This window comes from Acartia tonsa, chromosome 6 (genome assembly GCF_053477335.1).
Source record: "Acartia tonsa isolate MP-2025a chromosome 6, ASM5347733v1, whole genome shotgun sequence".
Taxonomy (NCBI): domain Eukaryota; kingdom Metazoa; phylum Arthropoda; class Copepoda; order Calanoida; family Acartiidae; genus Acartia; species Acartia tonsa.
The window spans coordinates 46,036,446-46,051,310 of record NC_137265.1 but is presented as its reverse complement, the minus strand read 5'-3'; the positions used below and the strand labels follow the sequence as shown (position 1 = coordinate 46,051,310).

Sequence of the window (14,865 nt, the reverse complement as noted above, 5' to 3'; positions counted from 1 at the left end):
TTCTCAACTTAAATTTGATGGCCTTCTCCAATGAATGTCTTCAAAATATTGAAAGCAGTTGTGTAACTCTGTTATGTTTGGTGGCGCACGAGGATGTAGGCAACAGGCACAGCTTTGTCTGCTGTCCTGTTGGTCACCTCTGCCATAACAGCTTACAACATCCACAGGTCTCCTTAGCAAAACCTTAGATTTAAAAAAATCTCGAAAGAAACGGACAACAGGGCCTTCAAATAGGGTACAGTGGTGGTCAGAATCCGTTGGAGATTAAATCTTAGCTGCTCCTTCTTGCCAGATATTGCAATTTGAAGTTTTATGGTAAAAATGCCTAAAATTACAAGAATTCCAAGGATATATGCATAAGTAAACACCTTAATTCATCAAATAAAAAGGGCGAGTCTAACATTTGAGGAGTTTAGATATCTCTTCATTTGTAAACTACACACCTCATCCCCATTTAGAACAATTTTTACTACTATAAGTGATATTTTTAACTTCAAAGAGGTTTGCCCAATTTACAACTTTATCCTAAAGGCTGTTTCCCTGGAAAAAACTTCAGTTTAAGTTTACATATGGCCCAATTTACTTTTAGTTATTTTGCTTCCCCCCCCCCCCCATACTCTCACAACCTACAAACTTTAGGGTGGAGGGGGGGGGGAGCATAGTAATACTATTATGGGTTTCTCAAAAACTAATTGAAGTATAGTGGGAAAAATTATTATGTAAGGTTTTTAGACCAAAATTTTGTAGAAATTATGTTGACCACCTTCTCTCCCCCTCCCCCTCGTCCTGAAATAATTGGGGGGGGGGGGGGGAGGGGTGGCAGAAGATCATTCCAATGTGTTTTAAGAAAATATTTGAGATACATATAAAGCTTTTGGATTTGTATTGTTGTGGGACCCAAAGCACTGTTACATATATTGCTGACCTCTTCCCCTCCCCTCATAAATCCAAAAACATAAAATTTTGTAAAGAGAGAATGGTTGGGTTGCAGTTGAAAGGTTACTACTATGGTGTGTTACTAAGAAACCACTAGAATTGTAGCAGCAAAGCAAATATGCTTTGGTAGGTCAAAAGTAATTTTAACAAATTTTGCTGAAACCTCCTTCCAAGCCCCCTTTCCCTCCCTATTGCTTTACAATCTCCCCCCCCCCCCCTCCAAACAAATAAGTAATAGAAGAGAGTATAGCAATACCCTTCTGATTTACTTTGAGATTACTCAAGATATAGAGTACTTTTGGATTTAAACTTTAGTAGGTCCATAATTACTTCATAATTGAACAAATATTGCTGACCTTTCCCCAACCTCAACCAACCCCATCCAGAAAAATTATATTGCTGCGCAATTTCCTCCACCCCCATAAAAAAATATTAAAATGTTGACAATAATTTTTTTTTAGTCCAATAGGCTGGAGGAGATTATATAGCTAAATAATTGTACTAGATTAGGAGGGTTGTAGTTGAAATAGATATTTATAAAATTAAATATAGCCTACATAAGTTAAAATATTAACCCTGAATATCTCCAGAGGTTTCTAAATATGTACAATATTATTTACCTATGCCACTAGCCACTACTTCCAACAGATGGAGAGGGGGGGGGGATTCAGCAATATTTGTAAAAGTAACTAATATCCCAAAAAAGCTTAAATCCAAAGTTTGCTTAATATAATTCAGTGATTTCAAAGTAAAACAAGAATATTTTCCATATCCACTTCCCCTCTCCTAATAATTTGTGGTCTAAGAAGGAGGGAGTGGGTTGGTTGCAGCAATATTTGCAAGAGATTTTGATGTCTACTAAAGTTTAAGTACTAAAGCTTATATATATCTTTAGTGCTATCTAAAGAACTCTTTACCCACTTCCAATTAGATTTCATTAGGGGGGGGGGGAGGTGTAGTCAACAATATTTCCAGAAACTTTGGGCCTTAGAATCTTACATATATAATGTTTTCTTTCAATACTTCAGGTAGGTTGAGTAAAACATAATACTATTACTTTGCCTTCCCCCCTAAAATTTATGGGTTGCAAGAGGGGGTTAAAGGGGGGGGGAGGTTGAGAGTATTTTAAATATTAACTTTAGCTATATGTAAACTAGAACTGAGGTTTTCTTTACTGGTTCCAGGGTAACAGCCTCTAGATTAAAGTTGTAAACAGAACAATGTACCTTTTTCATTAAATAATTTCTTTAAAGAAACAAAATTTTCTAAATTGGGAGGTACTGTGTAATTTACATATGCAGAGACATATAAACTCCTCAAATGTTAAACTCACCCTTTTTATTTGATGAATTAAGGTGTTTACTTATGCAAATATCCTTGGAATTCTTGTAATTGTAGGCATTTTTACCACAAAACTTCAAATTGCAATATCTGGCAAGAAGGAGCAGCTAAGATTTAATCTCCAACGGATTCTGACCACCACTGTACCCTATTTGAAGGCCCTGTTGTCCGTTTCTTTCGAGATTTTTTTTAATCTAAGGTTTTGTTAAGGAGACCTGTGCATCCGGAACAGTTTGGGTGCCTTTTTGTAAGTGCCATCAATATAAATTGCCTCAGTTTGAGACATTAAGGTCTTTGCTAAGCCAGAACAAAATAACATACTCTTTTTTTCTGCATCGCTTTCTTCAGCTATATTGGTAAAGTCAAAAAACACTTCATTATCAAAGTGTTTTCTAAAATCACCAATATTGCTTTTCAGCTCCTTGAAGGTAGTAATTTTTTTTGCAGTCAGTCTCTCCTGCATTGATCCTGTGTTTGATTTTATTTTTCAGGGCAGATTTCTTAGTCCCGTATGGAATCAACCCAGCCTTTATCTGCATTTTTACACATTTCTTTAATTGTTTTCTGTTCAATATGTTTTGCCCTATTCCTTAAAATTGTTGATGGTAGACATGTAGAGCAGTGTTTTTCTTTCTTTTGGACAACAAGATCTTCACTTGTTATCACATAACCAGAACACATGAATTTTTCCTTTCTTCTTCTTAAACATGCCCTCTTCGTAAATTTTCCTTTAAATGCTGAATATGTATAGTATGAAGTGTACTGGTAATTCTTGGAATCTTGTACTCTTTTACCCCCCAAGCGGCCTGTAAATTGTGATACTTCTAATTTTTAATTAGGTTCATCAGGGATAATTACAGGTTGGATTATTGTCAGTCCAGCAGCAATCTCTTCTGTCTTCCGTAGGGTATCTGCCATACCTCCTGGTCGATTCTTTAAAATTATATTTTATACAATAATCCAAACAATATTTAATTCACAAATATCTTCTCATTAATGTATACTAATGATTGATCTTTATAACTTTTTTCTTTGCAATTACAATATTTTAATATAGCTGATCTATAATATATTTTCTCTATGCAATTGCTCTGTGATCCATGGGTAGTTAATTTATTCTAATAGCTAATCTATATTTTTGTTTTCTTTGAAATTACAAATATGATAATATCTGTTCTATACAATATTTTCTCTATGCAATTGCTCTGTGATCCAAATGTATTAAAGTATACTAATAACTGATCTTTACTTTTTTTTTCTTTGCAATTACTTTATTTTAATATATCTGATCTATTCCATATTTTGTCTATGCAATTGCTCTGTTATCTGTAGTAGTTAACTAATAACTGATCTATATTATTGTTTTCTTTGCAAATATAATAATAGCTGATCTATACTATATTTTGTCAATGCAATTGTTCTGTGATCTATAGTAGTTAAGTAATAAATGATCTATATTATTTTTTCTCTATGCAATTACAATATTTTGATGTAGCTGATCTATACCATATTATTTCTATGCAATTGCTTCGTGATCCATAGGTATTAATATATAATAATAATAATAATCTATAATATAATTTGTCTATGCAATTGCTCTGTGATCCATAGGTATTAATATAAACTAGTAATCTATACCATATTTTGTCTATGCAATTGCTCAGTGATCCATAGGTATTAATATATAATAATTAAAATCTATAAAATTTGTCTATGCAATTGCTCTGTGATCCATAGGTATTAATATATAATGCATGATGATGCATTAATAAGATTAAACACACAATAATACTATATAACATAAGAATGCTTAACAGGTTTTTTCTTTGTTATGCATAATGTATTCTATAGAGCTTTTATTCCCTTACTCTTTATGTATGTTTGTAACTCATGTAAATCTTTTGTAATTTGTTAATTGAAATCTGTTGTTTAATTTATTGTCTTACAGTCTAGATATAAGGTTCTATATATTGTATAATACTTCATAAAAAAATGGTTAATTATCATTATTTTCATTTCTGTTTCTGTGGAAGAATTTATAAGAAAATAGTTTTTACTCTGTAGGGTACTTCATATAAAAAAGTCCGAATTTTATCTTCATGTCCTTCTTAGAACAGCGTAATTTCAACTATCAAAGAAGTTTGAAAAGCACTTTAACTTTTAAATATTTCCGATGGAACAAAAGCTGTTTTTACCTTTTACAAATACACTGTTCAGTTTCCGTGTTTTCGCTGGCTGTCTGACTGGCTGTTCGTGACACCAGACCCTGCTTAGACTCAGAGTCCTCTGGTGAGGTTAGTTCCTATATTAAAATTATTGGTTGAAACGTTTGGACACTAAACTTAAAGAATCTACCAACCAAAATTTATTTAAAGTCTCAAAATTTGTTAATCTAACGAATAAGAAAAAGTAAGTAAAAACTTTGGAGACTGGTGCAATGAACGCCAATTACGCCTTAATGAATGAATTTTCAAATGTTTTGTTGAAGTCAAACCAACACAAATTGCTGTAATATAAATGGAAGAGTAAGAGGTGACATTTTTATTTGATAATTCTCTCATCACTTAAAATCCCTGAGCTGGATCTTTAAATGTGTAGCCGTTGCTGTAGCCGTAGCCGTAGTCGTAGTCGTCACCACTGCCAGTGCTGCCAATAAAATTAAAAGATTTTCATTTAAATATGTTAATTAAATTAAATCAATTTATAGTTATAATATTATAATTATTAATTTTATTTTTTTTGATTTTTAAATATTTAAACATTTAAAAATTTGATTTAATTGTCGCTATTAGGTTAGTGGCAGTACCTCTGGCTACGGCTACGGCAATGGCTACACATTTAAAGATCCAGCTCTGATAAATTCTAAAATAGTATACTTCCTATACTATATGTTATAACCTGATTATTATTGATATAATATGGTATGGGGGGTTCAGGTATAATATCTGGAATATCAGGAAACCAAACTATATGTTATCACCTGATTATTATTGATATAATATGGTATGGCAGGTTCAGGTATATTATCTGGAATATCAGGAAACTATACTATATGTTATCACCTGGTTATTATTGATATAATATGGTATGGCAGGTTCAGGTATATTATCTGGAATATCCAGAAATTATACTATATGTTATTATCACCTGATTATTATTGATATAATATGGTATGGGGGGTTCAGGTATATTATCTGGAATATCAGGAAACTATATGTTATCACCTGATTATTATTGATATAATATGGTATTGGAGGTTCAGGAATATTATCTGGAATATCAGGAAACTATACTATATGTTATAACCTGATTATTATTGACATAATATGGTATTGGAGGTTCAGGTATATTATCTGGAATATCAGGAAACTATATGTTATCACCTGATTATTATTGATATAATATGGTATGGGGGGTTCAGGTATATTATCTGGAATATCAGGAAACTATATGTTATCACCTGATTATTATTGATATAATATGGTATTGGAGGTTCAGGAATATTATCTGGAATATCAGGAAACTATACTATATGTTATAACCTGATTATTATTGACATAATATGGTATTGGAGGTTCAGGTATATTATCTGGATATCAAGAAACTATATGTTATCACCTGATTATTATTGATATAATATGGTATTGGAGGTTCAGGTATATTATCTGGAATATCAGAAAACTATATGTTATCACCTGATTATTATTGATATAATATGGTATTGGAGGTTCAGGTATACATATTATCTGGAATATCAGGAAACTATACTATATGATTATCACCTGATTATTATTGATATAATATGGTATGAGAGGTTCAGGTATATTATCTGGAATATTAGAAACTATATGATTATCACCTGATTATTATTGATATAATATGGTATGAGAGGTTCAGGTATATTATCTGGAATATCAGGAAACTATATGATTATCACCTGATTATTATTGATATAATAAGGTAATTGAGGTTCAGGTATATTATCTGGAATATCAGGAAACTATACTATATGTTATAACCTGATTATTATTGATATAATGTGGTATTGGAGGTTCAGGTATATTATCTGGAATATCAAGAAACTATATGTTATCACCTGATTATTATTGATATAATATGGTATTGGAGGTTCAGGTATATTATCTGGAATATCAGGAAACTATACTATATGTTATAACCTGATTATTATTGACATAATATGGTATTGGAGGTTCAGGTATATTATCTGGATATCAAGAAACTATATGTTATCACCTGATTATTATTGATATAATATGGTATTGGAGGTTCAGGTATATTATCTGGATATCAAGAAACTATATGTTATCACCTGATTATTATTGATATAATATGGTATTGGAGGTTCAGGTATATTATCTGGAATATCAGGAAACTATATGTTATAACCTGATTATTATTGACATAATATGGTATTGGAGGTTCAGGTATATTATCTGGAATATCAAGAAACTATATGTTATCACCTGATTATTATTGATATAATATGGTATTGGAGATTCAGGTATATTATCTGGAATATCAAGAAACTATATGTTATCACCTGATTATTATTGATATAATATGGTATTGGAGGTTCAGGTATATTATCTGGAATATCAAGAAACTATATGTTATCACCTGATTATTATTGATATAATATGGTATTGGAGGTTCAGGTATATTATCTGGAATATCAGGAAACTATATGTTATCACCTGATTATTATTGATATAATATGGTATGGGGGGTTCAGGTATATTATCTGGAATATCAGGAAACTATACTATATGTTATTATCACCTGATTATTATTGATATAATAAGGTATGGGAGGTTCAGGTATATTATCTGGAATATCAGGAAACTATACTATATGATTATCACCTGATTATTAATGATATAATATGGCATGGGAGGTTCAGGTATTTTATCTGGAATATCAGGAAACTATACTATATGTTATTATCACCTGATTATTATTGATATAATATGGCATGGGAGGTTCAGGTATATTATCTGGAATATCAGGAAACTATACTATATGTTATTATCACCTGATTATTATTGATATAATATGGCATGGGAGGTTCAGGTATATTATCTGGAATATCAGGAAACTATACTAAATGTTATTATCACCTGATTATTAATGATATAATATGGCATGGGAGGATCAGGTATATTATCTGGAATATCAGGAAACTATACTATATGTTATCACCTGATTATTAATGATATAATATGGCATGGGAGGTTCAGGTATATTATCTGGAATATCAGGAAACTATACTATATGTTATTATCACCTGATTATTAATGATATAATATGGCATGGGAGGTTCAGGTATATTATCTGGAATATCAGGAAACTATACTATATGTTATCACCTGATTATTATTGATATAATATGGCATGGGAGGTTCAGGTATATTATCTGGAATATCAGGAAACTATACTATATGTTATTATCACCTGATTATTATTGATATAATATGGCATGGGAGGTTCAGGTATATTATCTGGAATTTCAAGAAACTATACTATATGTTATCACCTGATTATTATTGATATAATATGGCATGGGAGGATCAGGTATATTATCTGGAATATCAGGAAACTATACTATATGTTATTATCACCTGATTATTAATGATATAATATGGCATGGGAGGTTCAGGTATATTATCTGGAATATCAGGAAACTATACTATATGTTATTATCACCTGATTATTAATGATATAATATGGCATGGGAGGATCAGGTATATTATCTGGAATATCAGGAAACTATACTATATGTTATTATCACCTGATTATTATTGATATAATATGGCATGGCAGGTTATCTGGAATATCAGGATACTATATGTTATCACCTGATTATTATTGATATAATATGGTATGGGGGGTTCAGGTATATTATCTGGAATATCAGGAAAACTGTTCCCATTCCAATATTTTGTCTGATCGGTAAATAACAATTGTTATGTAAATAATCAATAGACTATAAAAGTTTTAAAGATTTTTAATCAATATAATAGATTTGAAATCTGCATAAAATTTTAAGGATTTTTTATAAAATTCGTTTTTTATATAATTCTTTATTTAAAGGAGAAATACGATTTAAGTTAATAAATTTTGACCAATAGGATAGCTGGATTGGAAACTACCTACGCTCTAAATGGTTGAATGATGTACGTCACTTAAGCTTCTCCAATCAGAGCGCAGATAGTTTTTAATCCACCAATCACAGATCTCAAAATTATTTAACTTAATTTGTATTTGCGCCTTTAATTAAATAAAGAATTATATAAAAAACTAATTTTATAAAAAATCCTTAAAATTTTATGCAGATTTCAAATCTATTATATTGATTAAAAATCTTTAAAACTTTTATAGTCTAATAATCAATGCATTATAAAAACACTATTGAAAAATTTTAGCAAAAACGGTTGTAAAAGAAACAGAGAAAATAATAAGAAATACGAGAAAGTGAAGGGGAAGTGATGGGAAAGAGGAATGTTGAAAAAGGGGAAGTAAAGAGCAAGGAAAAGTTAAGGGATGGAAATCCGAGTGTTAGGTAAGGGTAAGGATAAGTAAATAAAAGGGAAAGACGTAGTGAAGAGGAAGTGAAGAAAGTGAAGGGGAATTGAAGGGAAAGTGTAAAGTCATATTAGTTTGTTTTTAGTAGCAAAGCTACTCTATAATTCGAAATGTCCGTCCGTCCGTCCGTCTGTCCGTCCGTCCGTCTGTCCGTGTGAGACAGAATAGGGGAAACGTGATTTTCTCGGCTCCTATTAAAGATAGACAGCTGAAATTTTTTGACAACATTCCCATTATTAAGCAGCACAATTAACTATAAAACATCAAGGGCGGTCAGACCCCTTTTTAGCAAGTTTTAGGCTATTTTTGTATGTTTCACATTTTTCTCCATATTTTCAGTGTTTATGGTCCGATTTTCAAAATTTTTTCAGTTATTGATATCAAAATTAAATTTCCTGTCGTTTACAGAAAACAACCATGACGGCCACACTGCCATTTTGCAGGTTTTAGGCTATTTTTGTATTTTTCACATTTCCACCATATCTTCAGTGTTTATGGTCCAATTTTTAAAAATTTTTCAGTTATAGATATAAGAATTAAATTTCCCGTCGTTTAAAGAAAACATCCATGACGGCCAGACTGCCTTTTTGCAGGTTTTAGGCTATTTTTGTATTTTTCACATTATTCTCCATATCTTCAGTGTTTAAGGTCCGATTTTCAAAATTTTTTCAGTTATAGATATCAAAATTAAATTTCCCGTCGTTAAAAGAAAACAACCATGGCGGTCAGACTGCCTTTTATCAGGTTTTTGGCTATTTTTATATGTTTTACATATTTCCCCATATATTTGGTGTTTTTGGTCCAATTTTCAAACTTTTTTGGGATAAATCCACTTTAAATCTACTTTTACGTATTTCCATCCACGATTTTTTGTGCTTCGCTACTTATGGATGTTGTTATCCTTGTTTCTAATAACATTTGTTTCCTTTTTAGAAACTCGATGGTACAAAGCAGCGTTTGGGTGGTGATTCAAATACTTAGGATCATAAAGACCTAAAAACGACATTAGTAAACATTGATAACTTTTTGAGACAGCGAAAAGTGGCACCAAAAATGACGTCATACGATAAAATAACCAATGAGAGGCCAGTATAAATTTTACCATTGGTCAATTACAGTGTATATTGGCCTCTCTTGGTCAACTTTATTGTATGACGTCATATTTTTGGCGCCACTTTACGCTGCCTCTAACTTTATTTTATATGAAAATGAATATTTTTCTGTTAATGAAAATTTTAGTCCGATTTTTCAATATCACGAATTTTCTTTAGGTGGTGAAGTTACTCTGTAACTAACTTTGTCTGTCAATCCGTCCGTCATTATTGCTATTGGAGTAATATAATATTCTCGGCTAATATTCATAGTAGGCTGCTCAAATTTTAAGTGAATTTTTAGTGAAGATTCCCTGTAGAAATGAGCATCAAGTTTATAATTTATTTAGTCCGTCAGTTATGCTTTTATAGGCACAAATACTAAATTGTACGGTTTAGTGATTTAGATGAAAGGAGAAGTGGGAAAGAAAACCGTCAAAAAAGAGATGAATAATCCCTCATTTGTATGAAGTCACATGGAACATTTTTGCACAATTTGGTCTTTGACAAGAAAATGATTGACCTGCCAAGCTTGCAGAAGATACCATAGACTTCTTAGTTGATTGAGTGTGTAAAGACCCACCGTCACTACGAGTTCGCCCATTAGGCAGCGAGTTCAAACCCCGCCGGGAATCTGAAAACTGTATTTCAAATTGATTATGATTTAGGTGCTGTGAAAACTAGGAGGAAGCTATCCATAAAAGCGAAGCTAAAAATTAAACTATTTGGTAAATAAACTAAATTATAATGAGAATGAGACTGCAGAGCCTAAATTTGAATTAAGCCCCCAATAAACTTTTTGGGGGGGATTTAAATATTAATTTTTACTGTTGCTGTGAACATTTTGACCGAAGCAAAAGGTCTTTTTTTATTTGGGTAAAATTCGTAGCTTTTAGAGTGTTTTGCTTCATAAATATTGTATTCTGGTATAGAGTAAAATTAGGCCTTATGATTTTACTATATAATTACAAATTGAACTAATCGTTTCAGATATAAACTTAAACAAAGATGACAACATCAATAAAAGCGAAACTCTAAAAACAGAAGGAAAGATAGACGAACAATAACTCTTGCTTAGTGTCATGACTTAATAAACAGAACATTAATTTCTAAGTTTAAACGAAATTGTGCATTAATTTGTTGCAAAGTAGCGTAAATACAGGATACATACTTTAATCATAGAGATGTCACACTTTTTACCTAACTGTTATAGAAATCATCATGTAAAATTTCAAATCGATAGGACAATTCTAACATGTCTAAATCACATGAATGGCTAACCGTTACTGACGGACAAGCCGGCCCTTATTATAAAAAAATTAGCTTTTAAAAAGATTCACCTTTAAAAAGTTTGGATCTACTGCAGTTCACGGTAAAATATTGCTGGTAACAAATATTGCCAAAAATCTATGAATTTTAAAGGCTGCTAGCTGCCAAACGGCTGAACGTACAGATCATACCCGCACACCATTTTAAGCGGTATAAAAAGGCCTACAAATAATCTGGAATAGCCAAGGTCCTATGATGCACAGGGAAAGCTTCACTAAAGAAAAAACGCGTAAAATAGGCCTTTTTCGCGCATTTCTCTGCACTGCGAGATAATTATACATTATTGATTTGTGGCTATTCCAGATTATTTGTAGGCCTTCTTATACTGCTTAAAACAGTGTGCGGGCATGATTTGTACATTCAGCCGTTTGGCAGCTAGCAGCCTTTAAAATTCATAGATTTTGGCAATATTCGTTACCAGCAATATTTTACCGTGAACTGCAGTAGATCCAAAAGTTTAATTACCTTTCTTTGAAGATGACTCTGTGTGATGGCTAAATCTCTGATTGCTGTTATACTTGACAAATACTTCTCCTGTCGTCGTCGGATAACCTAGACCGTTATGATTAGTTTTAGAAGCGAAGCTAACTATTAATTCATACTTTTCCGTTTGTCTGTCAAAGCTAATAGATTTCATTTTTGCTTCCTTGCATTTAAAAACTCATTTTATTTCGTTTATAGCTTTTAAAATTGAAATCTGTAGCAACAATTGCGTTCCCAATGGATCTTAAAGGATAAGACAATCCTTGTAATAAAGTAACAGGATGTTTGTGTGTCTGTGTGTTTGTATGTTTGTACCAAAGGATCTCGCTAACCACTGAACCGATCGGGTTCTCCTTAACAGAGTAGGTCCCGGGAAGGTTTATAACTATTAAAATGAAAAATCCCCCCCCCCCAAAAAAAAATTTTTATTTTATTTTTTAACTAAAATTAAAAATTTGGGGTGGGGGGCACCACCCCCACCAAAAAAAAAAAAAAATTTTGGCCCCCCCTCAAAATTTTTAAAAACTTTTTCTTTTAAAATCTAAAATAAGAAATTGGGTTATCAAATTCCACTCTCCTCTCCTCAAGTGCCCCTAGAGGCCTCTAGGGGCCTAGCCGCTAGTTGGCGACAAAGTAGTAAACAATCCCAATCATAATAAGCAAAATTACCCCTTCTTTAGATTAATATTATTAATGGGAAAGTTTCGACAGTGCTAGAAGTTTGCAGAAAAGAATCAATATTTCGTAAAAGTACCCAAACTTTTTATGTCAACGAATGAGAACAGGTTTATAAAACTTTTTGAGTCTGAGTAACTTACAGTCCAATGTCGTCTTCCTTCTTGGATTTCTTATTGTCTTTATAGGAAGAGGGTAAATATTTTGACTGCCTCTCTATGAGATCTTACTGAACATACACACACACATACATAGAGGTTTTTTAATACATAGGATTATTTTCCTACATTTTGTATATTATATGTACAGTAAGGCTCTAATTGTAATCAAGTAAAAACAATAAAACAATATCCAACAAGAACAGTTATTTATCGCATCGTATTATAGACAGCTTTCCGCGGATATCTAAATGAAAAATTTAAAGATTAAAACCAGTTTTGTTAGTCCCAAAGGGGAATTTTTATTTTGAAATTCGTGAAAAATTGTCTATAATATTACGATGCATTTCATAATATTTTAGTGTGGCCGAGAACCGGTTCTAATCCAGAGTATATTAATCGGTTTCGAAGCCATACTGGAATTATTTGCCGGGTGGAAGGGGATATGAAATGATGTTGATAGCTTTAAACCTTCCCCAATTGCATTATGTATAAAGTCACAAATAAGAATTAATTGGGGTAGGGGTTGATTATTTACCAATGTCCTATCCCTGTATCCGTGATTATTGGTTACACAATTATTATTACTGCATTTTCCTCACCCGTTTGTAGTAGGCTATAATAGGGTCAGCTGAATTTGAGTTTCCGCTTGTGTACATAGTTTCCTCATCCTATCTCAATATTTACTACTAGCTTAAAAAGCTTCAAACTCCCGAATAAAAATAAAAATTTTAAAAATTTAAATTTTGAATGTATTTTTGAGGTAGCTGAAAATAGGTTTTGCAATATTTGGGTTATCTGCTGTACAACTTCGGAAATTAGGGAAGAAATAGGCAATCAATTTTCAGTTGATCTGTAATAGATATATCGCCAGGGATCTTAAGGGATAAAACCATGGTTCATAACCTCTCTGTAGATTAAAATTATTGGTGGAAAAGTTAATACAATGCTAGTCTTTTGCATAATAGTGTCTAAAGTATTTACGCTTGAATGAGAGATTTTATTCATAAAACTTTGGGGACTATTATTACTGTCCCAAAAGGCAAGAATAGCACCTCTAAAAAAGTCTGTTTAACCCCAATCTTCCGGCATTTAGAAATTAATTGCACCTTACAATATGCATTCGTAAAAGTATTCTAATTTAATGGTCTTATTTTAATCGACATTTAGGATGATGGCAAATAGTTTTTTTTAGTTTTCATATCCCTGCACGCACGTGTATAATATCCAGTAGACGTACCTGCGGGCATTCTTCATCTTCTAATTCTTCTAAATAATATTCTCCAGATCCAACCTAAAACAATTATGTCCATTTGTAGCACAGCAATGTCAAACTAATTGACGAAAATTGATTTGAAATATGACTCTCAATGCTAAGTATTATAATTATTGTTTTACGAGGCGAAGGTACACAAATTTGTCCGTCCGTAGTGTTCTTTTACTATGCTGAATTGAAAACTCTTTATTTCATTTGGTTTATTACCCTTCATTACACCAATATCTAAGAACCCTTACCTTACTCAATAAATATAAAATTTCTAGACGAACCCTTAATTGAATTGAACCAACATCAACACAACAAATATCGGACTAAGTTTGAATAAAAGTCTTCTTGTGCTTTAAATTCCTTTTTAAGTTAGATTTAAATTAGTTGTATTTGATTTAATACATAAGATAAAGATTCTATTTTTATAAAAATTTAGTAACCACTAAACTTTAAAAATTCTCAGATTTAAAACATAATTAAAATTTTAAAAATGTTTTTGACATTTCTACTACAAGCCCTGCAAATTAGAGGAAAATAATATTGTTAACAAAAAGAGAAAATTTTTTTATCAAAATTAGTTATTTTATCTTGTAATTTTCAACTTCTTCTATTAAGCATTAGGATTAAGGTAACATCACCTTTAATAGTTATTTCTGGCATCGTATTATATACAGCTTTCCGCGGAAATAAAATGTACAATTATATGATTAAAACCAGCTTTTTTTTGCACCAAGGTGCCGAAGGCACGGTCTAAAAAACTGTTTTTTTATGATTGTACATTTTTATATTCGTAGAAAATTGGATATAATACAATACTAGACATAGTTTTTCGTATGGATTAGAACCGGTTCTAATCCACCGGATTTGAATGAATATGAGAAAAATATTACTTTTATCCTATGCACATGGATTTGGCCTAAACCCTATTAACAAATCACATAAAACAAAATAACCAATGATAAGTTGAAATTGATAATAAATC

The 14,865-nt window shown here is 31.6% G+C and overlaps 1 protein-coding gene across 1 annotated transcript in view; it reads right to left on the bottom strand.

Annotated features, from left to right (window-relative positions):
- Positions 1–14,865, bottom strand: part of LOC145322794 (gamma-aminobutyric acid receptor alpha-like) — a 115,963-nt gene that overhangs the window by 13,817 nt on the left and 87,281 nt on the right. Inside the window, exons 14-19 of the mRNA XM_080165062.1 lie at positions 13,857–13,910; positions 11,766–11,852; positions 10,495–10,612; positions 9,808–9,873; positions 8,154–8,242; positions 4,473–4,579 (exon numbers count right to left, since the gene is read on the bottom strand). Of these exons, the coding sequence (XP_080021188.1) occupies positions 4,473–4,579; positions 8,154–8,242; positions 9,808–9,873; positions 10,495–10,612; positions 11,766–11,852; positions 13,857–13,910 (521 nt within the window). The remainder of the gene's footprint in view (positions 1–4,472; positions 4,580–8,153; positions 8,243–9,807; positions 9,874–10,494; positions 10,613–11,765; positions 11,853–13,856; positions 13,911–14,865) is intronic.